Raw genomic sequence first — 27,802 nt, forward strand, 5'->3', positions numbered from 1 at the left:
TGTTTTTTTGTGTCTTATCTAAAAAGTGATGACCTTTCCAAGAAGTCACAACCATTTGGAAAAGTCACAGCTTATTGAAAAAGTCACAACTCATCGAAAAATCACAACTTATCGGAAAAGTCACAACTCATCGAAAAAGTCACAACCTTAGTTAGGATATTACAGTAATTTAACATTCAAGTTAGGAGTTCATGCTTTTAAAGTAATATATATATATATGTGTGTGTGTGTCTGAATTATGTGCATGATACCCAAAATTGATCTAGCACATGATAGATTCAAAAGCAACAATTTGAACCCGTACCAAATGATACATTGGGCATTAGGGCTAAAGAGATTTAACAAAAGATATTCCAGTTGTGTCCTTGTTTTTCCTGCTTTGTACACCAACAGTAGGCTTCCTTTTCATAATTACCACGGAAGGTTAATTTTCTTAATAAGCATAACCTAGTACTTACTCAAAAAATATAGCATAGATTAATTTTTTGTATCTATAGGGCACATATGTCTTTTACACATATTATAGTACCAGTACAAAATTATCAGAATTGAACTTTATCATCAAGATAAGATTCATCAAACAACATTACAAAGTTGGGTTTCTGCAGTTAGTGATTTCGATTCAACTCTAAGCTAGCAGCAACCCATTTTTTGTTGCTGCAAGGCAAAACAGAAGCACCACTTGGAAGGTCCATGTTTGCTTTCCGGGGTAAAATGAAAATCTTCTCACTTGGCAAAATACTGGTTCCAGCATACGTACCAGAATCAACAGACTCAACAACTGCATCAGTTGAATCTGAAGCAACAAATGGAGCTGCAGGACGACGAACCCTGATAAGGGAATATGTGTTGGGTGCATTCGAACATCTGTGTCTTTTTGCATTTGTGTCTGCCTCTGAAAATAAGTGGTCAAATAATGAGTAACACATTATATAATACGAATAGACAACTGATGCTAGTGTAAATTGGAAGAAACACAAAGTCGATAATATGGTTATATGACCTTGTTGTTTAAGTTGTAAAGACTAAAGCCGGAACCAATATGCATCACTTTAAGACGAGGAGATTTGAGTTGGAAGAAAGGCAACTCTTTAGTTCTAAAGGATTAATGTTATTTCAACTTGATGAAACTAACTAAACTGGTTGGTCCATACATAGAAATTCCACTATCTTGACCTCAATGATATAGAACCTACTAAAGAACTCCTCATGCAACCACACTAAGTTATTGTGCAAAAAGAGATTTTGGTCCAAAAGATGTAGAGTCACATTGCAATTCCCAACTTGATAGTGTGACACATCATTTATCAAACCTATTAGATATTACTTTAGAAAACAGTGTTTGGCTTTGTCCACTGAACTGTTCTGAAACCTGTTCTCTGTGACTACTTTTGCGGTAATGCATTAATAAATTATATTGTTCCTTAAAGAAGTACTTAAACATCAGAGATACTCAATTTAGTTCTATCAGCAATCTCAACAATGTCTTCTCCTTTTTAATACATGACAGTGGCACAGCTGAACCTGTGACACCTATATATTTAGTTCAATTAAGAGCCTCCACATAAAGAAAGATATCACAAAAAAAGCAGAAAACAAGTTTAAAAAATGATATCAAGGGGTAGCAGACTTCAGAAAGCACCTTCATTTTGCAAACTTAGTTCTTCAATTATCAATTTGGTCTTCTGCTGAACAACTAGTTGTGAAACATCAGCAACAACACATTCTGAACTGACTGGAAGGACATGAAGAGGTTCATCTAGTTGACCACCTGTAACACAAAAGTATGAAATTGTACACTTGACTTGGAACTTGCCAATGAACCCAACCCTTCAAGGTTAATAATGTTGGTTTCGAACAGAAACATAAGATATTTTCTTTAGGTTGAAGTGGTTTCATCAAAAAAACTTAAAAGACTGAATAATTCATCTGATATTTGAGCATAAATATTTGAAAAATGTCATATAATTGAATTGTAAAGTGGGAAAATATACCTTTTATGTGATAAGCCAAAGATGTTCCAATGAAATGATAAGTTGATTAGAAGGAAATCACCTCAGAAACATCGGTTTCTATACTTATGGATTACTTCTAAAATAAAATTGATTCACCAACTCTCTAATGTTCCTACTTGTATGGAAAATAAAAGATGGATAGCAGCCATATTTCTCCCGATACAAATGGCCAGCACTGAGGTTGTTTATACTTTCATAATCAACTTAGTATCTTTTTGCTGTTGTTCTCTTTTTCCGAACTTCCTAGTAATGGTTTTACTTGAGCCTAGGGTTAATCCGAAAGAGCCTCCTTTTCTCCCAAGATAGGGGTAAGGTCTGCATATACATAACACACCCTTACCAAACCACTTGTGGAATTACACTGGGTATGTTGCTATAGACAACTAGTAATTTTTTGAAAAGTATAGTAAACATAGCATTCTACAACTTTAGTCTCTCCAGAACCACAAAATATATATAACAATGGTATTTCAATATTTGCTGATTAAACTAGGACAATGTGTGGTCATTCTCAATGAAAAATTCTTGGATTTGAAGAGAGAGAATATTTTGCTTATTGAAAAAATAAGCTTTAACTAATACAACAACATTCCCAGTGAAATTACCCTTCTATTTATAGTTTCTTAAGAAGTGTGCAAAGTCAACAGCGGACAAGTATTGTTGGACAAAGGGAGTATCATTTTTCTTGAAGCTCAACAATCTTATTGTACACCTGGAAATGGTTGATGATGCAAGTACTGACCCCACTTTGTAAGAGTTAAACATGATGCAACTATCATTTTTCTTGAAGTTCAACAATCTTATTGTACAATATTGCAAAAGTAAGCAAACAAGGGATTGAAAAAAAAAAACTAATCTCATATAATGATGTAAAAGCAATTAGTATCTTGTTCACATAATTTCCAAACAAAACGACATTATCACATATTTATTCATGCAGATGTAGCCAAGTTCAACAAGTGGCAGCTCATGGGCACAGACTAGATCAAACTAATAATGAAGAGGCAGTGATGGAACTTTTGGTGCATTTAACTGATCAGAAAGGAAACAGTCAATAAATTCAATTAATTATTCACGGATCTGCAATACGATGAAGTACATAACGGAATAGTAAGGCTATAGCCAACACATCTCAGGTCAGAAATGATTTAGAGATCGAAAGTGTGAATACTCTGATGGATAGGAGAAGATAGAGAAACTGTCCGACAGTGGAAACTATGGAATAGTGCATGGGAATCAAGAGAACATGTAACTCAAAAAAACAATCTTATTGATCCTACAGAAGGAAACAAAAGGAACACGCAACATCCCTATACGTGTGTGTGTGTGTGTGTGTTGGTCCTATGCAACTTTTTGAGATCTTAGCTATATCCATTTAATTCCAACTGGTGGAGCTATTGCAAGTTATGCATTAAGTGAGACATGCAACCACCCCATTTATAGGTTTTCTTCTTACCAACAATCAATATCAGAACATCTATAAATGTCCACAAAGTTTCAACTGGAAAAGGCTTCTGTGTAATTCTCTACAGAAAATAGCAGAATCCATAGTCTCCTGAATGTATAGGGTGAGTCGGTTGAATTCTAGTAGTTGATTCTCCTTGCCTTCATATTAAAATTTTCCTTAGGGGGGAGGGGCAATCCATAAATTTATGCTAATTGTTAGAATCTTTGCGAATATTTAGAAAATAAGTAAATATAGTAGGTAACTTAATTTACTCCTATTGTAATTTGTAATTAGGTATTGATTTCTTTCCTTTTTTACAACATGGTATGGTTATTTAAACCCCAATAGCTACAACAACAACATACCCGGTGTAGTCCCACACAGTGGGTCCTGGGGAGGGTAGAGTGTACGCAGGTCTTACCTCTACCTTAGAAGTAAGGTAGAGAGATTGTTTCCAATAGACCCCCGGCTCAAGACAATAATAGTCTAGAAAAAGATAGAACAGAAGTAAAAGAGAAAATAGCTAGTAACAAAGCAGTTTTACAACAAAATAATACGAAAAACCCCAACAATTGAGTAATGACTCAAACTTTTTTGTTTCTCACACGGTGTCAGAGCAATTAGTGAGACAGTAATTAGAAGACAAAGAATTTCTGGTAACTAACATCGTTGTTTCGAGGTACCTCTCTACAAGGGTATTGTGCATATACATGTACCACTAAGAGGACCGGAAACCTCATGCGACCCTACCCAAGAAATTTGTTTCCTTCTTTTCGCCTTGAGGACAAGGCAACTTTTGAAGAGGGATGCACTGATATGAATGCTCCTTTACAGACTTACTCTAGAATAAAATCTAGACGAGCATGAGGAGATAATCTATCTTAGTTTCTTTGTTTTAAAAAGGATAAAATATATAAGCAGTAATTATCTATAGTAGTTATTGTTTCTATCTCTATCTATTAGGAGTTATCTTTATGTTTAGTATAAATATATATATTTAGGAGAATTCTGACTAAGAAAAATATTAATATTGTCTTTGTATCTTAAAGTTTGTCCAATCAATACGGACTTAGTTATTGGTTAATGCAGTGTATAAGATTCTTGCACTTTATTTAACGAGTAAAGTATCATTTTCATCTTGTTTCATCTTAGTTTCTACCACAATGCCTTGAAATATATATCCTCCAGTTTCAGCCGTTTATGACTCACCCAAGGATTCATCCGCCATTTTGTTTGTACATCCTCAGCAAAATGGGGTAGTATTGAGAAAGAATAGACACCTCTTTGAGACTGCTCCCACTTTTCTCATCTGATTCTATGTTCTATTCCGTTTTTGGGGGAATGTAGTTCTCACATCTTGCTACTTGATTTATCGAATGCCCTCATCTTCCATTTAGAATCAGGTTCCTTATTCAGTAATGTTTCCTTAGTCAACTTTATACTCTCTTCCCTCTTGTGTTTTTGGGAGCACGTATTTTGTTCATAATTTAGCCCTTGGAAAAGATAAATTAGCCCATTATGCTCTCAAATGTTTATTTCTTGGTTCGTAGTGCAGAAAGGGTATCAGTTGATGTCACATTTCTAAGTCTCGACCTTACATTACATCTTCATGATATCTCACATGTCTTACCTATACCAACTTTTGAGGAATCTATTATCACTTTACATCTCCAGCCACAATATCACCACTCCTGATTGACCATCATTGCTTACGTCCAACATTAAGCTTAGATGATTCACGTCCTGCATGAGACCATGCATCTACTAAGGACTTGTCTCTCCCTAGTCAACTGATTGCCCTTTGAAAAAGTATACGATCCCCTCATAATACTAACCCCCATTATACCTTTTTAAGTTGTCATAGTTCCATCATGCCTTTTTATCATCTTTGTCATGTGTTTCCATCCCCCCAAGTCTACAAGTGAAATAACTCCTCATCTAGAACAGTGACAAGCTATGATTGATGAGATATCTGCTTTAGATGTCAGTTGTTTCTCATCCTAAAGGTAAATCTATTGTTGGTTGTCATTGGATTTATGTGGTAAAAATTGGTGTGGATGGCGCAAGGTGATCAACTTAAGGCTCACCTTGTTGCAAAGGGGTATACTCAAATATTTGGGCTTAGTTACAGTGATACTTCCTCTGGTGGCTAATATATCATGTCCGTCTTTTTCTATCCACGGTTGTTGTCTGCCATTGGCCTTATCATCTTTTGGACATTAAGATTGACTAGTTTTACCTGAAAGGAGATGGCAATGTAATTCCACCAGATACTAAACTTTTATGTTCACAACATAAAAGCTACACAGGAAGCAGCAAAATTTTATATGTGAACCAATAAGATACTGGAAATACTGTTAGGTCTACACAACATTTCAGTTACACTTAGATTTTAATGTATTCCGTAGAAAATAGGAAGTCATGAAAGCACCTAGGTGCCCTAGGTGTAGATATAGCTTCTGGAACTATTTATTGTAATTTGATTTTTGTTTAACCTGTGGGGTATTTGCCCTGGGTTTTTTTTACCATAAATAGATTTTTCTTTTCCTAAAAGGAAATCAAAAAATCACCATATTTGGCTAGTCATTTTCTTGTAGGAAAAGGTTTAGGACTCTACAAATGGAGGCTCGTTACTTCTAACTTAATCAGCATTCACAATGTTGTCCTAGGGGCTTTGAGAGTTTTGGTTAGAGGGGAGAATTTGTGGGAAACAAGTGATACATTATCACTTGTGTGAACCTCCTTATATTTTGAGTGAATTGGTTGATGTTATTTCTCTCTATATTTTGTGCTCTCATATTTATATAGTGGATTGCCCATCTCTTTTGTGGGCGTAGGTCGATTGACCGAACCACGTAAAATCTGTGTCTTTTGGTATATTTCTCATTTGTCTTCTTACTCGTGGTCTTTCAAAGTTTGCTTTGTTAGCTTCCGCATGACACCAAATTATTTCGGTCCTAACATAACCGGCTGTAATGAAACTCCAACAGCATTGATGTGCAAAGTTTTCCTTGTTCTTTAGTTTATTAATTTCATTAGTTGGAAACACCATGTACTCCTGCTTAGTTTTATATTGTCTTTTAAAAATATCATTTTTCTTATCTAAATAAAATTCCATGTAATTTGCCCTTGTACCGCGATCAAAGTAATTTTAATTCAGAAAACTTGCAAATTATGATACTAAGTGTATATCCTCCTTACGTTTCACAAGGGCATTGTAAGCAACCTTTGCAGCATTCATCTCTGCTTGTTTCTTGGTTTTAGCTTCTTGTCCTTGAAAAGTCCCATCTCCAACTTCCACCATTGAGCGGAATACTGGTGCATGAGGTGGGCCAGTTCTGGCTGTATCATAAACTGGAAAAAGTAAAGCCTCTTTTTGAGCCAGTTCTTGCAGAAGTGTCTTGTACAAACCTTCATCCTGATGTTATTAAAAAGTAATTAAATAAATAAATAGAAGAACAATGAAATGTAGTCACATGAATGATCTCTCAGCACCGAAGTAAAACTAAAATTATTTAAATATTCCCTCCTTCCCGTTTTACTTGATGGTGTTTGAACGGGACATGATGTTTAATGTGCTAAATTGACTTGCACATTATATTAGTGAATAGAAGAAGAAAGTCTTAAAACAGTGGATGAAAAGTCAATTTGATAGAGAAAATACCACATGGAAGTTCAAAGATTTGGGCAGTTGACAAAATTTGAGTTTTAGAAGTACGGAAGTTGTATAGAAATAGAATGGATCAAACATTCGGAAAGTCCAAAAAGGAAAGACTGTTACATTAACAGGAACAAAGGGAGTACTAACCTCCTGAGTGTCATTAAGTGCTAATGACTCAAAAGCAACCTTTGCAGCTGCATGTTCAGCCTCCTTCAATGTAGAGAAGAACTCCTGAGTTTCATAAGTTACCCCGTCAACGGTCACTTTTGACCTAAAACAACGGGCATGAGGAGGGCCATCAAGTTCAGAAGAATACACGGGTAAAGTGAGATTTTGCTTCTGGGCATAGTGTTGTAATCGACTCTTGTACAAATGAAGCATGCCTGCAACATGGACAAAATTGTAAAGAATCAGAAACTTGTCTTGAAAGGATTAGCTGATTAGAAATATCAAGAAGTCAGTAATCTGAATTATTCACACACTCTTGAAGGTGTGTCTAGAAATGAAGTCTCCAAGAAATATGAAATACTTCAACAATTTCGCACATTGCGTCCAAGCATATCAATTACTGTTTATCTGCGATAAGGTCAAAGCATCTTTCTTATAATTCTATCCTTGTACGGAACTGCTTCAGTAGTAATTTTCTTTCATGAATTTGAAGCTCTGTAAACATTCACAGAATATAATCACCTGCTAGATTGCCCCCACAGTTAAGATTCTTTTCAAAGTGGCTTGCTTTACTTCGTTGGTAGCTAGATAAGCTTGTTTAACCCAAAAAATGGGCTTTCAGATGAGTTGTGTTACCTTTGTTATACTGAAGCAGAATATAACAGCCACTTATTTTTTCACTGTGGACTCACTGTTCTGCTATGGCACTATTCCTGAACATGGTTGGACTAAGATGGGATATGCCTAGTTCTACAACTGATATTTTTAGGTGCCGGATTGAAATGGTGGAAGATGATCTTAGCTTGTATATGGTGGACCTAATGGAGAGAATGGAATGGCAGGTATTTTGAAGGAAGATACAGCTCAATTCAGAAGAACAAGATGAGCTGCTAACTGTTATTTCATTATTGGTGTAAAGGAAGTTATGTGCAGGACGCTAACTCACTTGTGGGATTACACTGGGTATGTTGTTGTGTAGGATGCTAACTCTTTTTTTTTTTGAGAAAGTTAACATTTTATAGACAAAATACACAATAGTGTATTTTAGTAGTAGCTACATCAGGAGTTTACAGTAAGCAAAACCAAAGAAATCTATCACGTATATCCCTCCTAAACTATCTAGAAACTGAGTAATATCCTCCACCTTTTTGGGGAGTACATAGTTACACAAAAAATAAAAGGTTATAAGACAATTCAACTTCAGACTTTGGAAAGGGACAATCTTTGGTTCCTTTCCCTCCATATTGTCCACCAGATGCAAACAAGGACAATCTTCCATCTCTCTTTGTAGCCGGACATATTTCCTTCTCTATTCCAGCATGTTGGACCAAAGGATGCTAACTCTTTAGACATCATAGAATCCTTGTAAGACGAACAAGGATATATCTAACTTTTTGGAATCCGTAAATTGTACCAGCACAACCTTTGTACTGTTGATTAGTACAACGTTACCTTTCTCAAAATATAGATTCCCCCAACATGCCAACTCTCATTTTTATAAGAAGATGAACTATAACGAGTGTGGAGTGAGTAGTTAAGTTCACCAAGAAGAACAAAATATCCTATAAAGCACAACAGAAGGAAGGAACATCTGAAGGGAACTGCCAAGAGGCCTCATCTAAGATCAACTAAAGCTAATGGTTAAAAATAATGGACTCTCACAGAGAGAAACTCAGAACACTATTGTACTGGATAGGAAGGTCCAACGATCAACCATGTACTGATATACATTTAAAAACTTATACTGGTCTAGTTGGCAGATGGGTTGAACCTTCTACTAATCTGAACTAGAAGTAAGCGACATTTCCACAATTCATTTCTTAGTTTAGGCTGTATATCTCAAATCTCAACTGCTTACAGGTGCTTTATCCAAGGTACCGATGAAGTAATCTCATCAAATCCAGAAGGAAAAAGATCCATTTACCACCTGTTCTAAAGAATTAATGCTTTCACTCCAATTATAGGTATATGCTCTTCTTCTCAGAGAGATTTACGTCAGCTTTGAAGGGACATGTATTCAGCTTGAAGATTTTTAAGAATGAGGTGAAATGATATACAACTGATACACTAATAATAAACAAAAGCAATATGAAATAGAGACAAAAGAAGAGAAAATAGATAGAAAGATACAACACAGCAATGCAAATAATCAACAATTTTTATGCCATGACACAAAAGCTTAGAACCAATACTACTATAACACCCGGTATCTCCATGCCAAAGAACTACTAATCGACGCAGATGAATTTGTTCAACCTCAGGAGAATAAGATGGAAAGTGGCTAAATATATCAAGGAACCAATATATGAGGTATTTGAAGGGTTAAAATAAGATAAGAGGTCAAGGGGAAGCTTAGCACAAAAGTCAAAGTTGAAGGTTACATTGCGGTCAATTGTTTCAAATTATCTCATACATGGTCTGACTTCAAACGGGTGTGTCTCCCAATCTACAAGGAATTAGAGGGAGGTCTACTTTTCAAATTAAAACTCTAAGTCTTCTTTCCAGCACATCAAACCATTTTTCAATCCAAGTTCGGAGCAAAAAATTAAAGAACTTTCAACTGAAGGACTGCAGAGCAGTACGCTGAGTAGATATGCAACCGCATTAGCCCATATGCGACCGCAAGTTGGTCGCATCTGGCCCAAAATTTACAGTCCTGTTTTTCTGTGCAGTATAGATGCGACCAAAAGTTCCCATATGCAGCCAGCATTTAGCTCTGCATCAAGGCTCGTCCAGATGTTTTAAAACTCGATCTTCACTCCATTTCCCTTCATTTTTGGGCGACCCAAAGCTATTCTTCACTCTTATTCTCTCTTCCAAGTTCTAAAACACCAAGGTAATTTCTTCCCATAGTATCTTAGCCATTCTTCACCTAATACGTGATTGTAACATCAATTTTTCGTTGGATTCTAGAGATTCATAGGGGTTTCTTCACTTGGGGCTCAAGGATGATTTTTGGGGTTTCTCTTCATCTTTCAAGGTACGCCTCCTTTTCAGAGTATGCATGGATGGTTCCTGATGTTATAAGAATGTTTTAGCAATGGGACTCATGGGGTGGTGATCGGAAGCCATGACTTAAATTGTTGCTAGCTTTATGAGAATGGGGATTTGTTTTGAGGTGTTCTTGTGGTGTTACTGCCCGGATGGTTATGGGTCACCTCAGACTCGGAGGGAAGTTTTTATGTTGTCACTACCAAGGAGTAGGTTGGCTGTTGGTACACCATTGATGAAGGGCTTTTGCTCACATGTGTTTGATAATTGACAAAGTAACATAGTTATGAATCTCTTCGCTAATTCTAGCTCCCTATCATTATTAGTCTTGTAGATTAAGGTCGTAATGGAGTAGTTGGTTGTTTTACTAAGGTCGGGCTGAGGTATGTAATGGCTGACCCTCTCAATGTGGAAATTTCCTTTGTTCTTCTCGATGTTATATCTCTTAAATCGATACATCCTTTTCGTAAATGATATGCTCCATGTATGCTTCAACCATGAAATGCTATATCACCCTAAAGCTATAAATGAACATTTCTCTACATGTTTAGTGTCCTCAAATGATATGTACTCTCCTCAAATGTAGTCCTCGTGTATGTGTACCCGTAAGTGTGAAGTGCTAGTTATCCTTTATGTCATGCACCCCTCATGTATACAGTTTACTTTGATATGTACCCCGATGTCATGTATTCCTAACAAACTAAGGTCTTGAAGCTTAGGGAATCCTAATAGGACCCCACGTACTCTATGTATTGATATTATGATAGGTAACATCAACAACCCTTAATGCCTTATGAACTCAAAGATAAGTACTCCTTGTTAGAGTATGAATAGGAACAAGAATAGTATATAGAATCCTACTTGAAAAAGGATTGTAATATTGTCTATAAATAAGGTTTCAGTGTAATCATGTAGAGATACAATTCAATAATATTTTTCTCCTATAATTTCTTAAATGGTATCAGTCTATCAAAGCAATTGAGAGAAAAGTATCGATATGAATCGTTTCAACGAATCCAGCTATCCCTCTGTAGCTTCCTGGTGATCTAAGCGGCTGTCTAAGTAAATAACATTTTCTTTTAGTGATTTTCGAAAAATAATGCCACCACTAGGTTTGGAATTCCCCGACAAGCAAACTCTAGTTAGACTAGCCAGAAGCAATACACCGACGAGCTCATCATATCCATGGCAGGAGTGTGCATCATTTTTTGGCAGCTTTCTTTTTCCAGTGGAGTCGCCACTTCATTCTGAAGCTGTCCATATAATTATTTCCTGGTTCCAACCAATTCTTGGAGATCAGATCTAATTTTCCAGCAACAACCCTATTTCTTTCTGATTTCCGACAATCTTTTTTTTCAAATTGCAGGGACTTTTTTTTACCGACTCCGGCACGTATTTCCAGATTATTGGCTACAAAAATCTGATTTCACAAGATGTTTTTCCCGAATAGATATTTTTGGCTCCAAAAATACAGGAATTGGAAGTTCAAGCCCTATGATCACTTTAGAACCATTAATGGGAAGCTCAAAATATTTACCTTGGGCTTCCACAGTTGAGTTGTGGTGCAAGGGTCAAGAAGTCCAAAACCACTTAACAAACAATGCTTGTGTGATAGATAAAAAGGGAAAGGTTAGTGAGGAAGATGCAAAAATCAAAGTAGAATAGGAGAAGGTTGATGCTCAATTATGTAGTCTCATATGGCGATCTATTGATTCCAAGTTGATGGCCTTGTTTCGCCTATTCCACACATGTTAATCAGTTTGGGAAAAGGCTCGTGCTTTATACACTAATGACATATCTTGATTTTATGATGTGATATCTCAGATGACAAACCTAAAGAAACAAGAATCCGACATATCTACTTACTTGGGACAGGTACAAATAGTCATGGAGGAATTTGAAATGTTGATGCCAGTCACTACGAACGTGGAAAAACAACATGAACATAGGCAGACATTGTTTTTAGTTCTTACACTTGTTGGACTTTCTACTGACCATGATTCAGTGCATGATTTGATTTCAGCTAGTCCTATAGTAGTTTTTTTTAAAACCAAATGGGCCATGGCAAACTTTTATTAATAAAACAATAATATATACAAAAGAATAGGCCAAAAGAAATGGCCCAGAATGACTAAGAAAACCAACAAAATATAGAACACATAAATTGTAGCCAACACAAATTGGAAAGATCTCGAGAAGGGAAGTGGAAATGTCTATAGAGATTCCTCCAATATTCATCTTCAGCCATCATCAAGCTTAGAGATCAGGTAATTTCAGCTTTGTTACCAAATTATTATTTTTCATTGTATGATTTTCAGTGCGCTGAACCTTAAATAGGTTGAAAACACCTCTAATCGAAACTTTGAAACTAGATAACTGGATGTTCGAGCTGTAACCCTTCTCCACAGTTACTTCTACTAGGCTTCTAGATCCCCACTTCAACATGATAATTCGTCACTTGCTACTGGAAACAATGGCTCTTGAACTTGAACTGAAATTTTGCAGAGCAATTTCAGAAGTCACCTAAAGGAGCTGAGCTAAGGTATAATTTATTATACTTTCTCAGATCTGAACTCTAATGGATTGGTTGAATCCCAATTAAGGAATTAATGAATTAATACCACCATTATTATTTATCTCTTAATAAATCACTAATTTACACCTTTTCTGCTGTTGAGAACCATGCAGTGTTGAATACTATACTCAACAACAACGCCGAAGAAAAAGCTCCAATTCAACACAAGGTACACTGACCTACTGAATGTCAACCCTGCTTACTTTCATTTCTATTATCTCTTCATTGACGGTGAACCAAATAGTTAAAACCACAATCAAAGTTAAGATTAAAGGAAAGTACCACTGAATGCCATCATTGTTAACCTTAATATCTATTTTCTCTTCCTTGATGGAATGAATCCAATTAGATTAATACCACCATCCAAGTTATGATTACAGAAATTAGTGTAAATAATGATGAGCTTGATATTCTAACTAAATATAAAGCAACAGAAGAAAGAAAATTCTACTTATACCATGTGAGTCCTGGATTCATACCATATGTAACATCTTAAATATCTCACCAGATGCATGGTATAGAATCCAACAGAAACTACTTCAGACATCACTTGATAGATGAGAAGATTAAATTCTCTTTCTATGCTTCAATATTAAAACCATAACATTGTATCAGCAAAAATTGAGCTACGTTGAACTTGTAGAACCTGCCAGTCTAGTATTTCTATTGCAATGTTATGTATTAGAAGCTTCATAAAATAGAGTATTTAAGTCATGCATATGTTTTGAAATCAGCTCCATTTGCCTTAAATATGGTTTTACATCTTTGTTATGATCAAAGGAGATCTTATGTTTTTTAATGAGAAGAAGACTTTAAATTACCTTTGCACTCCTTGACAGAGAGTTGTTCTTATGTGACTCATGCCTACTATTCCGCTTTTTGATGTGATATCATATAAATGTTGTATCTTCATGTTCATATAAAAGGGTTCTCTAAGTTAGGTTAAGGCATCGAGCATCAGTCCGCCCAGGCCTAGGTTTGAGGGGTGGCAACTAGCTCCAAAACCTTCAAGGTCACAAGCCAAGCAATTGTCATTGTCCTACTAGTATGATCGAGAAGCAGGAATCTAGTGTTCTTTTTAAAATTTTCATCTTGTTCCTTCTTTAAGTTCCTGGTAGCTCAATTTTTAAGACATTGAAAATATATATGCTCCATTCGCAAAATATATACAGAATGCATCATGGACAACCAACACAATCACACAAATAAAATAAATTGCTTAGCCAGTAAAGTTACTGTGTAGAATCTCGGAATCGGAATTAAGTTTATTACTTTGAGTATACAAGTATATAACTCTTAAGCTATAAAGAGTTACGTGGTGCACTATATACCAAATTAAGGATTTTTGAGTGTGCCATAATTATTTGGTATTTAAGAATTTCTCGCGAAGAGTTACAAATAATATTCGGAAAGGGAAACGACGCGCTACTCGCTACCAAGTTAAATGGGGCACTTGATGTATTGGTATAACAATTATATGCTTTAGATAGAGTGTGCATATCTTAGGGAAAATTGTAGCATATATATGTATAGCTGCTGTCAGCTAAGTAAAAGAAAGAAAAAAGAAGGGTTAAGGGATCATTTCTTACGCTTGTCATTAATTGGTATTTGGGTTAAGTGGGGTCACCCTCTAATTCTTTCTTTAGAAGGCTTAGTTGAAGAAACACCAAGAATTTTTCTTGGAATTTTCCAGGGACATCAAAGTGCCCTCTGCCTTCGCACATCAGTGGCTGCAGCGAGGTGGTATTAACCAGGAAACAAGAATTATTTTTGGAGTAGCAGACAATGATCCTAAATTGTTAGACAACTATCAGTCTTTGTTCAAGAATTGTGGAGATTCTTCAAGAACTCAAGTTGGGTTGACTTCAAATAGGTAGATTCTCTACCCCACACTTGAATATAATTATAGAATACCTATTTGGGATGTAGTGTAAAATGGATATCACCATTTAATTGGAAATTTTGCACTAGCTTTCGAAATAGGTTTTGGTGATGAACTAGGGTTCTTGAAAAGGGAAGATGAATAGTGAATTATTGATAAAGGTGGAATTTTTGAGTGTTTCTACTTATGGGCAGAATTAATATTGTACCTTATAAGTTGGAAAAATAAATTAGGAATTCACTCCAAATGATTGTAAAAGAATTGGATTATACCCTTCGGGGTGGCCCAGTGGTTTGAGCTTGGGACTTCCATGCTGGAGGTCTCAAGTTCGAAACCCCTTGCCAGCAAAAGCAAGGGGTTTGCCTTCTGGGTCGAGCTCGTCGCACCAGGCTTGCCTAGTGCGGGTTACCTCTCCTATGTGGTTTGCGAGCTATTGCATAGGAGCGGGGGTTTTACCCTGTGCGCACCCAAAGGTAGCGGCTGCGGGTTTTCCTTGTCATCAAAAAAAGAATTGGATTAGTTTGGGTATAAGTGGAAAATATTGGAATGAATCTATTGATGAACCTACGGGTTATTGATGAACATGTATATATATTATTTTGTAGTGAATTGCGTTGGATTGATTGGCTGCAATTGAGTGGTGGAAGCGAGTGGTTGGCTATGTGAGGCTGCATCTATGTGAGTTTAGTTATTGGTGATCCGCGATAGCTAGGAAGGTACTAAAGGTATGTGAAACTAAAACTCCCTTCGCATTTAAGGCACCACCTATGTCATGTGTTTCTCATACAAAGGTCAAGTTAGTTCACTTGAAGTACGAACGTAAAACTTTCATATTTTATGTGTGGCACCTACTTGATTAATTGTTTGAGCTTAAAGGTATTCATGTCAATCCAAGTTGAGTTCCATAACATTTTGTGTTATCACAAGTATTTTTACTTGATTTCTTTTGAGCTAAATGGTATATATAATTGTGTTAAACGAGAATAAAAGATAGCGACGGGAGGGTATTCATAGGTTTTACTTGACACACACAACGTGATTCCGTGCACAAGATTGAGACCAAGCCACTATAGTAAGCCCGAATGGTGTGGCGTACCCGCCCTTGTGGCATCATTTGTATTTGCATTTGGAGTTAGTTGAGATGTCATATTAGCACATTCTTGGTGCTTAGCAATAAAATCCACATTCTATCCAAGAAAAAATTGAAAAGAAGATTTATGTGTCATTCTAACCTTTAGAGGTATTAGTGTCCACAATAGCCAATGCAGTTCCATTGACATGAGAAAGTTGTCCAATGTTATTTTGTCTTTGCTGAAAAACATCCATATTTGGAGGTCTATCCCCCACCTTACTCTTTGATGTCGAAGCACCTGCACAACTAAGTGAAATGTAACAATATCAAGGCACTTTTCCATATGCCCCAATAAGTATTCCCATTAAATCAAATAATTATTTCATTGTTCATTTCTTTTTTTCTGTTTTGCGTGTAAACTTGATCATTGAGGATAGAGACACAGCACATCATTTGACTTCAAACGATTAGACAAGCAGCAAAAACGAACAAACAACAATAGTAAAATTATAAGAAATTGTGTTCACATTTAGTTAATTCAATTTATTCTTTGGTATAGGAAAAGTTGTTATGAACATATCAAAAGGAAATTGAAAATGTGTCCCTCTTTTGTAACAAAATAATGTGACTAGGAGGTCAAGGGTTCAAGCAGTGGAAATAACCTCTTCAAAAAATGCAAGGTAGGGATAGAGACGATATCATGTAACCCTTCCCTAGCCCTTTTACTGCAGAGGTCTACGTGTATTTCTTTTATGATGTATCAAACCCGTTAGGTAAACAACTTATCCCTCCAATATCCCTATTTTCTTTCGGCAATCAACTTGACCATATTCCCAACTAAAATTATGATAACAATAACTACACCTCAATTCCAAACAAGCCGAGGTTGTCTATATGAATCTTCAAATCAGCAATTAAGCTAAATTCATGTCATCACCATACCATAAGTTATATCCATAATAATATTAAGGGTTTTTTTGGAAAGCCACTTGGTAATTGGAATTGGTGTAACTACTAGGGTAGTAATTACTAGCCTAGTAATTACACTGTCTAGTAATTACACTGACATGTTTGGTTGTCACTTACACTATAATTACACATGTCCTGTTTGGATGCCACAGTGTAACATGTTCTGTTTGGATGCACAATTGCAATTATAAAATTATAATAAATTTTAAAAATAAAAATTAATAATTTATACTAGACAAATAAGAAACTTTATAAATGACATTAAATTAAATATTTAAGATATATATATTCTTTTTTGAAAATATATTAATTAATAAACATATTTTCTGTAACTAATATTATGAAAAAATAATTGATTTATATTTTTTAAAATTAATATATTTCAATTGAATTGATCGTAACAACTAAAAGTATGAAGTTTCCACGAATATCGTGAAATGCATGTTTGATAAAATGAATAATATATAAATAAAATGTCATAAATTATTAAATGCTTGACAAAAATATAATCTATCAAGTCTAATTAAAAAATGACGTGCAATGTAAATTCAATATTACTAAAACAAATGAAACTGAAAATATAACATAAGTTATAAATTCAAAACAAAAAATTTAACATAATACTCTTATAACAAATTTCAACATAGCAATAAATATGATTTATTTTTATTTTTTCTTAATAAAGAAAACGTAAGTCTATAAACTTACTTAACAATAAATTCTATTTTAATTTAGAAATTAGAATACTAATAAAATTATGCTAATGAGAAAATAAGCATGGCATAAAGAAATAGATAATACGAGAAAATTACATAGAATCACGTAAAGTAAGGTAGAGAAACAAGAAGAAAATGAAATATAATAATATAAAATAAAAAATAAACTTTTACAATTTTTTTGAATAATAAAAATAAAAAAAGAACTTAACATAATATAAGTAAAAAAAATTAAAACAAAAAAATAAAAGTAGAAAAAAAAAAGAAATTAAAAAGTAATCAGGTGGTAATTACACCATGTAATTACCAGCAATTCACAGCCTCTGCCTGTGAATTGTAGAGTGTAATTACCCCCTGCCAATTACACCAATTACCTGCTGACCAAGTAATTATCTGTCCTTCCAAACATGACAAGACAGTGTAATTACACCAATTACACCAAATCCAATTACCCGGGTGTCCTTCCAAACAGGCCCTAAAAGTACTCTAACAAGACTAAGAGCCCGTTTGTGTTAGCTGAATTTAAGTAATTATTAAGTAATAAGAGCTTAAAAGCAATTTTTAAGTGTTGGAGCTGAAAAGAAGCAATTGATGTGTTTGGTAAAGAAGGGCTGAAAAGCTCTTTTCTACTTAATTGACTGAAATACCCTTAAATTTGTTTAAAGTAAAAATAAGCTTGTCATTTCAACTCTTTTAACTTTAAATTAACTCAAAAATAAATTAATTTTTGTCTCAATTCACTTTTAAGTTATAGATTGCTTTGATGAGATTACTATGAATAAATATAAGTTATTTTATTTAAATAACTATTATGTTGTAATTTGACTCAAGTTTGTATATAAAAAAATATATTCCAATACTACAAAAAAAAAATCATATATAAATTAAAGAAAGTTATTTTCTCTTGAGAAAATCTCTTAAAGAAAGACTCCTGGAGAAAGATGACTCAAGAACTCTAAATTAAAAGAGTCCTACATAGGGCTTCTATAAGAGGAGGGTATTTGGGGTTTATAAAATATACAAGGAACAAGTAAGTCTTTTGGTCAAACTAGAAAAGTTGTTAAGTAAAAAAGTACTAATAAGTTGAGGGTGACCAACTTACAACTTTTAGCTTATTTTAGCTTAGGAACACCTAACTTAAAAAACATTTTACATGTAAAGCAAACACCAAATTAAGTTAAGAAGTGCTTAAAGCAGGTTTTACCAGCTTTTAATCCCTCCCAAACAACCTCTAAATCCTATTCACCTCTAAATCCTATATGGATTCTTTCATTGTTTCCTATTTTTAGCTAAGTCTACATTGAACTCCAGAAACTGTAGGTCTTTCGAAAAAACGTTCTTCATGTGATTTTAGGTCTACCTCATCCCCTTTAACTTTTTCACTCACCATAGTATCATGCTTCTGGATCGGCACATCTATAGGTCAATACAAGATGTGACCAAGCCATCTCAAGCGACCTTTAGGAGAATGTGGTCATTTTAATCAACTCTAATCTTATATGACCGTACCTCCATCTTAGCATCCCCATCTCTGCAACACTCTATCTTCTGGATTTGTTGGATATAAGTGACCAACATTCACTACCGCATAATTTTGCAGGTCTTGTAATTGTTTGATGAAACCGTGCTATCTTTACATACATGATCATTTAGATATCCTCCCTACAAAGATTTGTTGGAATCCTAGAATCCCTTGAATCAAGTGTCCATATCCTGCCAAAACATGGCTTTAGCTTCTGCATCTTATCCTATTTGCACAGTACATGCACTAATAACTTCGATTATCTCCTTTCTCATACAAGTCTTGATGCAATAATCATATCCCAAACCCATTTTACTTCTACAACCATATCTTTAGGTCTTGGTTCTACAATAATCTCACACCATTCCTATTTTATCTATCCCAAAATACCATGACCGTTTCTTACCAGGTAATTACTATTAATGTAAAAACCACCAGCTCTAAGGTGCTGTAATCCAAAAAGAAAGAAAGATAAAAGAAAAGGAGAACCCGAATTGTCGATACAAAAGCTTATATGAGCTACAATAGGGATTCAGCATCACAAGCCAGCTCCAATTGACACCAAAATGACAACATCATGATGCAATCAGATCTAACTTTTAAAACAGAATTTTCTTGTCCTTTAAAACATCTTATATTTCTCTCGTTCCAGATACACCACCATTTACTGTACAGACAGGTATGGTGTCCCAAGTCTTTCAGATTCTTAGACAATCCTTTCCTCTTCCAGCATGACAGAAATTAAGCAGCTGTTTTTGGCATGCTCCATCTCATACCCAAAAAATTAAGGGATATCTGTTAGATCAAAGAAGTTGTAGGGCAATGTAGAAAAAGGTGGTTGACTGATTTAGGCGTCTGGTCGGAACTGGTTGGAATGGATGGACGACTTCAACAGACAAAAAATTTCTCAAAAAAATTGATCGGAACAGCCCTCACGCGCCGGCGCGTGAGCTAGATCTCGCCGGAAACTGCCACCTTCTATCGGCGCGTGGGGTGAGATTTTCCGGTGATTCTGGCTGCGGTTTGGTCGCAGGAGCTTTCCGAGGCTCGTGATGGGGTTGGTTTTCGCGCAACAACCACAGAAAGAAAAATTAAAAATAATTGACACAAATCAGACCCAACAGCCACCGGAAATTGACCAACAGTGACTTGTTTGTTCTCACCAATGCTCTCATACCATGTGAAGATATGGCACCTGGGCTTAACTCAACCTCAAAAGCTAGCTCAAGAGGGGAGGATTTCTCAAGTCCATATAAAGAGATCACCAGTCCATTCCCCAACCAATGTGGGACTTTTACCCACTCTACACAACACATGTAGCATCTATTTGTTACATGTATTCCTCTTCTTTGCAGATTATCTCGAGTCAAGCATGCTTCTTTCGTAATCAAACACATAACTTTTGTTAGTGCTTTTTTTTTTAGAATGGTAACTTTTTCTTCTATTTATCCACAGGTATACTACATCAAAGTAGCCCCCCTCCAAAAGTATTACAAACTAGACCGACTCCATCTGTGCTTTTTGTCACAAATAGTCTAAAACATCAAAAAGTTCTTCCGCCTGTACTAAGACTTTCTGTTTACGCCAAAAATAATAAAGAGCTATACAATTCATCTTGAAATTCTGCAAATTGTTCTTCTTGCCCTCAAAACATCTTGATTCCTTTCTTTCCACACTGTCCACCATATACAAGCTGGGACAATCCTCCATCTCTCCTCCTTAATTGTAGTGTTGCCAATATTGATCCAACAATTTAGGAGTGTACTATGTTTCTTGGTTTCACCCAAGTGATCTTTCTAAGGCTGCTGAAAATTCTCCATAATTGATCTGTCCATTTGCAATGCAAGAAGAGATGGTTGACTGTCTCTGCCTGTTCCTCACACAAATAGCATCTTGAGCATAGTTGGAACTTCCTCTTCTTTATATTCTCTTGTGTCAGCACTGCTTCCTTTGCTAGTAACCATGTGAAACAGTTTACCTTGTATGGGATTTTAGGTCTCCATATCATCTGCCATGGCCAGAGCTCCATCCTATCATTTGAATTTGATTGATTAAGATCTTTGTAAGCTGACTTGACACTGAAAACCCCTTTGCTACCAATCTTCCACACAACCTTGTCTTCTTCCCTAGTCAGATTGCTAAATTGTGCCATTGTATCATGGAAGGCCACTATGTTCCCCATCTCCCAATCATTTAGATTCCTCCTAAGATGTAAGTTCCACCCCTGTCCTGTCCACATTTCAGCCACAGTTGCATTTTGTTGAAGGCTTAGTGTAAATAAGTCTGGGAATAATTGTTTCAAGGTTCTTTGGGCTATCCATCTGTCCTCCCAAAATGACACCTTCATTCCATTACCCACCTGGAATCTGATTCTAGAAAGAAACAGAGACCAAAGGTTTCTTATTGATCACCAGATACCACATCCATATGGTGTAGTTACCATCTTTGTCATCCACTTATACTCCATTTCATATTTTGCCCTGATCACCTCTCTCCATAGCATATTCTCTCCTGTCATAAACTTCCAAAGTCATTTTGACATTAGGCTTTTGTTTTGTTTCTTCATGTTCCTGATCCCCAGTTATTTTTCCTTATTTTCTTAGATGGACCATAAAAAATCTGATTAAAACCTGTGACTTGTGAGCAGCATATCATGAATGGACTATGAATGAAACATTACCATGTTCCCTCCACAACACTTGACCATTATTGTAGTTCAAACAAGAAAAAGTGGAAAGAACTAAGAAGTCGGAAAAATTTTGCAAGTCTTCTTTCCTGAGATAAAGGTAATTTTGTATTCACAAAAATACATCATCCAAAAACTGATGAGATGTTCACTTACAACCCACACTGGGCAAGACAAAAACCATCTAGACTAGTCTATAGACTTTACAGTTTCCCTAGGAAATCAACTAACATGTCTATATCCCCACCATATCTTGTTTACACTTTACACAAAAAAACAAAGAAGGATGATGCAGTTCATTTTGATTTTCCTGGTGTTTTTACTTTTTGCCTCCAAAACATCTTGCATTTCTTACTTTCCATATAGTCCACCAAATATAGGCTGGGGTCAACTTCCACCAGTCTTCCTCTATGTCTCTTCTTCCAATTGTTTCCGAGTTGTTCAGCATTTCCAAAGTAACTTGGGCACTATCCAGCTCAATACTAGCATACACGAGCACATGATCCACATAATTGCAGTTGTTTTACAGTGTAAGAAAGGATAATCATTAAATCCTACTTCCTTGTCACACAAAAAACACCTTGAGCAATCTGTAAACCTCTTTGCTGTAAAACTTCATGGGTTAGACAAGCTTTACTGATCACCCACCAAGCTAAACAGGAAACTTTTAGGGGAATTTTGATCTTCCAGATGTTTCCAGGCCAAGTTATTGTGAAAAACGGACTAATGTTTTTGTTCCAGTAACAAGATTTAGCTGTAAATACACCCTAACAATGCCAAGGAAGTTTGTCATGACCCGAGGAAACACCTGGAAAAGAGTTCAGAGTCCGTAGAATATTTGCTATTACATCCACCTCCCAGTCATTGAAAGTTCTTTTAAAAATGAGATTCCAACCTGTGGACTCCATCACTCCATAGCTGGACTCTGTAACTTTTCAGTAGATTGAGATTGTAAAGGTCTGGGAAAGTGGCCTTTAGACAGTCTTCACCTATCCAATGCTCATTCCAGAACTGTGTTTTCACACCATTCCCTACTTTGAAGGATATGTTGGTGCTGAACTGGGGCCATAGCCTTCTGATGATTTTCCACATACTACAGCCAAAAGTTCCATCAATTTCCTCAAATGTCCAGTGGTTAAGGAGCCCAAACTTCTCTATCATGAACCTTTTCCATATAGTCATTTCTTCTATGCAAATTTCCAAAGCCACTTTTGTAATAGACAATTGTTGTACAAGCAAAACAGGAAACTTTTAGGGGAATTTTGATCTTCCAGATTAGTTTCCACGGCCAAGCTTTTGTGAAAGACAGACTAATGTTTCAGTAGTCTTCAGGAAGATTACTTACAAAATGTCTCTTTCAAAGCAGGGAATGGGCTTAAGATTAGATTCTGGCTAGAGTCTAGACAGATGGCTTGGGGACACTTTACTGAAAGATTCTTTTCCCACATTGTCTCGGATAGCGTCGAACAAGGAAGTCACAATTGCTCAGTACAGAGACAACAACTAATGGCATCCAACTTTCAGAAGAAACTTGCAAAACTGGGAAATTAATGACTTCCTCAAACTACTAGAAACATTGGGAGAAAGCTCTATGGTGAGGGAAGTCCCAGACAGAATCCTTTGGGGCAAATCAAAGGATGGGGTTTACACTGTGAAGGAGAGTTACAACTACTGGAGCTCTCAAAATGGCATCCTTAAGGACTGGCCTTGGAAACATATTTGGAGAACTAGGCAGCCTCTTAAAGTCTCCTGCTTCACTTGAACTGCCCTCGGAGAAGTATTTTGGACGGCAAAAGGCAACAAAAGGCGACAAGGGTCTGCCTCGCCTCGCAGCGAGGTGCTCGCCTTTTTGAATTGAGGTGCCAATTAATACCAAAAACTTAAAATATTTAATTGCACATATAAATATCCAAAATCTCAATAGCAATAACATATATTTAAAATATAGGTAGATTGCAGTCAGTAGCTCCAGAAATAAAAAACAGAGCATAAAGAAACAGAGAATGCACACTGCACACTGTTGTGCTGAATGCATATGAAAGAAGAAGAGAAGAACAGAAAAAGAAAAAAAAAAGGAGCTGAAAACGTACCTAAGCAGGTAAGGTCTCAAACTGAAGAACTGAAGAAGAAAGAACCCTAATAGAGAGTCGCGAAGGAGAAGAGAAGAGAATCGCGAAGGAGAGAAGAGAGTTGCAGCCTCGCAGGTTTGCCAAAACACCAAATGAAACCCTAATATTGCCTTTTAATTATTAAATCAGTCCTTATAAAAAAAAAAGGGGGGTGACGCCTTGTTGCCATTCACCTTTTTGATCTCGCCTTGCCTCGCCAGTAATAAGCGATGAGGCCTCGCCTCTCGCCAAAGGCGATAAGGTGCTCGCCTTTCAAAACAATGCGCTTAGAGAGGCTTGCCTAACGCAAGACAGCCTCAGGAGGAAAGGAATAATTCTCAGCAACAGATGTTTCATGTGTAAGCAAGATAATGAAACTGCAAACCATCTCTTTTTGCACTACCCTGCAGCAGCCGACTTATGGCACTTATTCTACTCTATATGTGGGCTCCAATGAGTAATACCCTTAACCCTTCTCCATGAAAGATGCCTATGCGAGTTGGTCATTGTGGAGAGGTGACAAAACTGTCAAAAGAATCTGAAGAATGATTCCAGCAGTTATTTTTTGGTGTCTCTGGACGGAGAGAAATAGCAGATGCTTTGATGGAATCTCGACTCCTATTAGCACCCTCAAGGCTAGATGTTTGGAATGCTTTTTGGAATGCTTATTCAGTTGGCACTTCCTTTCCCCCGTAAATAGTGTGGATAACTTTTTGGATTTTGTTAGCTCCTTGACTTTAGCTTAGTAGAATATTCAGGGAATTTTTTGGCTGTTTTACAGGTAAGGTTGCTTCATGTTTTGTTTGAAGCAGTTTCATTTGCTCTCTTGTAACCTTGCATCTTCTAGATGCTTTTCTAACATGATTTGATTACTTTAGCAAAAAAAAAAAAAAAAGATTTAACTGTAAAGACACACTTACAATGTAGCTTCCAAAGAGGTTTGTCATGGGCGAAGGAGACACCTGGGAAAGAGTTCAGAGTCCATAGCAGATTTGCTATTCTACCCACCTCCCAGTCATTTAAAGCTCTTCTACAAGTGAAATTCCAACATGTGGACTCCATATCTGGAAGACAGTGTCACTTTTCTGTAGGGTCTAGGAAAGTGGCATTTAGATAGTCTTCACATATCCAGTACTCAAACCAGCACTGTGTTTTCATACCATTCTCCATTTTGAAGGATATGTTGGTGTTGAACTGGAGCCATAGCCTTCTGATGATTTTCCACACACTATAGCCAAAAGTTCTATAAACTTCCTCAGTTGTCCAGAGGTTAAAGAGCCCAAACATCTCTATGATGAACCTTATCCATAAAGTCATATCTTCTATGCAAAATATTCACAGCCACTTTTGTAACAGATAATTGTTGTGCAAGCTGAGTTTCTTCATGCCGAAACCCCCTTGCTTTCGGTTAAGAGTTATGGCATCCCATTTCACAAGGTTGAAGCCTCCACTCTCTTATTTCCTTGCCACAAGAAGGTCCTTCTCAATTGGTTGATCTTCTTTTCAATTATCTATAGTATCCGGAACAGGATCACCATATATGTGGGTAGTGCATCCATCACAGATTTGATAAGTGTCAATCTGCCTCCTAAGGTAAATATTGACTCTTCCATCTTGCTAGCTTCTTGTCACATCTCTCCAACACTGAATTCCAGACTTCTAGCTCCTCATTCTTTGCTCCCAATGGCATTCCCAAGTAGCTTGTGGGTAGGGAGGCAACTTGGTATCCTAGATTCGTTGCCAACATCTGCATTGTCTGGAAATCATTTGTCCATACTTTGTTGTGATGGCATTTCTCCATAAAGGAATTTCTTCACCATTGAATCTCAATAGCCATTTCATGAGAGGCCCCTATTTTGCTTTTTTGTGTGTGTGACAATGGTAACATGGCTCCTATTTTGCATTTTTAGATTCTTGATGCCCAAACCTCATCCTTTCTTTGTGATGAAAGAGTTCCATTTGACTAAGTTAAATGTTCTACATTCTTTGTCCCCTTGCCATAGAATCACGCATCCCTGCCATATAGGACCTGCCTTATGTTTTGCTCCTGATGGCAATCCCAGATTAACTGTGGGAAGACTCTCTATTGCACTTTGTTTGACAACAAAGACTAGCTTCTAGGTTCTGTCTTTGTTGCAGTTCATTGACCAGAAGTTTATAACCCGTGTTACCTATTTCTCTAGCCTTTTTCCCTGTCCATTTAACTTCCTGTAGGCATGCAATATCAACTCTCCTCCTTTGTAGGGTATCCACTAATTCCATGGCTTCCCTGTCAAAGTGTCTATGTTTTAGCTACCTACCCAGATCCAACTCTCATGGACTAGTTTTTTTTACCCTCATCCGTCCATGATGCGAGAAACCTTTTATATTTTGCACCACATCGGACATGAATAAATTCCCCAATAAATAACAATAATTAGAGATGTAGAAACTACATGATGTTATAACTCAAAAGATTTCATCATTTCAAAATATCAGCAAGCTACCAAATTCATTATGGTCAAAGTTCATTCGGTTAATATGCGAAAGCAAAAAATGAAAAGAAAACAACTTGGTACCAGGAGTAATCACTATCACAAAAAATAAACCCCAATTAACATATTCAACTCTTGTCAAATATTAATAACATAATAAAATAAATAAAGATACTCCCATCTCACCCCCAACCTACTATATGTCCTTTGAATTTGGTTACTATTTGTTGTTTATTATACTTTGATTATCGTATTATCTTGTTGTGATTACTGTTCAAGATGATTTGTCATGTTGTCCATAGTATTTTTCCATGACTTCTATACTTCTGTAATTTCTTTTTTCCATACTGCTTTGGACTATTTCTTTTTCTTGAGTTGTAGATCTATCGAAATCAGCCTCTTTACCTTCAAGGTATGTTCTGCATACTCCTACCCTCCCCATACCCCACTTTGTGGAATTACACCGGATATATTGTTGTTGTTGTTGTTGTTGTTGTTGTCATCTCACCCAACTTTATATCCTATTTCTATATCTGGGATTGTCCAAAAATTCCACATTTCTCTCTACTCGAGCTCCTCCACTCCCTAGATTCACGGAAAATGGAGGTCCGACTTTTTACCATGTAGATATTTCCTACAAAATTCAAATTATTTTTCAATATTGGTTTACTTATGAAACCCACCTTCTGACTAAAAGATTCATTTTTTCAAATGTTAATTTACTTGCACTATTGAACTCAACCAGTTTAAATAGAGCAAGTAAATTGTTGAAACAAAATGAGTGGTCTATATTGGGAAATAAAAGTTCGATGTTCAATAAGTTGAGTAAAAAGTACAATAACTTATGCATGAAGTACAACAGCAAACAACACCCAAAATTTCATCAGAGCAGTTCAAAAACAAAGAAATTTGTAGCAAATCAGTGATAAACATAACAAAGGGTATTTCAAATAGAAAGATTAAGGAACTAACCAGGAGAAGTGGGTAATAGAGCAGGTGAAGGAAGGTTGTGGGGTGAGAAGAGGATGGGTTGAGGAAGAGTGAAATGGTCATAGGCGATATGGGCAGCATGATTTTGGGCTTCTTTGGAAGAACGGCATTGGTCCTTGGGCGACTCAAAGGAGACTCCATTCACTATAACAGTGGCTGTGAAACGAGGGTTGTGATCAGGGCCGTCTTTCTCCGTCGCGTACTCCGGCAAATTCCATTCGAACTGATGGCAAAGCTCTTGTAGCTTCGTTTTGTACATTCTTTCTGAGTTTACAGTAAAGGCGAAAAAATTGAGGGAAGGTATCAACTTCTCTTCTTACAATGTGCCTGCTTCAGGCTATTTATTTTTTTTGGGAGACAAAATATTTTTAATTTGATATAAATTGGCTATTACTAGTAAAAAAATATTATTATTATTATTTTGCTGAAGTACTAGTAAATATTTATTTGTGCTTTGTGGGGACATAAAAAGGTATAAATAAAACTAGATGAGTGTTGCCCGTGCTAAGCACAGGCCCAACGTTTA

General features: G+C 36.2%; 1 protein-coding gene across 2 annotated transcripts; it reads right to left on the minus strand.

Annotated features, from left to right (window-relative positions):
* Window positions 1–428: 428 nt before the first annotated feature.
* Window positions 429–27,622, minus strand: LOC125873445 (double-stranded RNA-binding protein 1-like). Of its 2 annotated transcripts, none has more exons than XM_049554390.1 (6): window positions 27,259–27,622; window positions 15,972–16,109; window positions 7,271–7,506; window positions 6,664–6,880; window positions 1,643–1,771; window positions 429–889 (listed from the first exon to the last, which is right to left on the minus strand). In XM_049554390.1, the coding sequence occupies exons 1-6, from the start codon at window positions 27,533–27,535 to the stop codon at window positions 609–611; spliced, it is 1,278 nt and encodes a 425-aa protein (XP_049410347.1). In that variant the 5' UTR covers window positions 27,536–27,622; the 3' UTR covers window positions 429–608. The 2 variants fall into 2 exon arrangements, with proteins under 2 accessions (XP_049410347.1, XP_049410342.1); XM_049554385.1 differs by having other exon boundaries at window positions 429–895.
* Between the last annotated feature and the right edge of the window lie 180 nt (window positions 27,623–27,802).

Source organism: Solanum stenotomum, chromosome 1, assembly GCF_019186545.1.
Source record: "Solanum stenotomum isolate F172 chromosome 1, ASM1918654v1, whole genome shotgun sequence".
NCBI lineage: Eukaryota > Viridiplantae > Streptophyta > Magnoliopsida > Solanales > Solanaceae > Solanum > Solanum stenotomum.

Bases quoted from the DNA above. Each gene is read 5' to 3' on its own strand.
- LOC125873445 (XM_049554385.1), bottom strand. From the start codon at position 27,535: ATGTACAAAACGAAGCTACAAGAGCTTTGCCATCAGTTCGAATGGAAT. The intron at 7,507-15,971 runs GTTAGAATGACA...TCCATGTTGCAG, and splicing joins GGACACTAATACCTCTAAAG to GCATGCTTCATTTGTACAAG. The intron at 1,772-6,663 runs GTAAGGAGGATA...TTTGTGTTACAG, and splicing joins TTACAATGCCCTTGTGAAAC to GTGGTCAACTAGATGAACCT.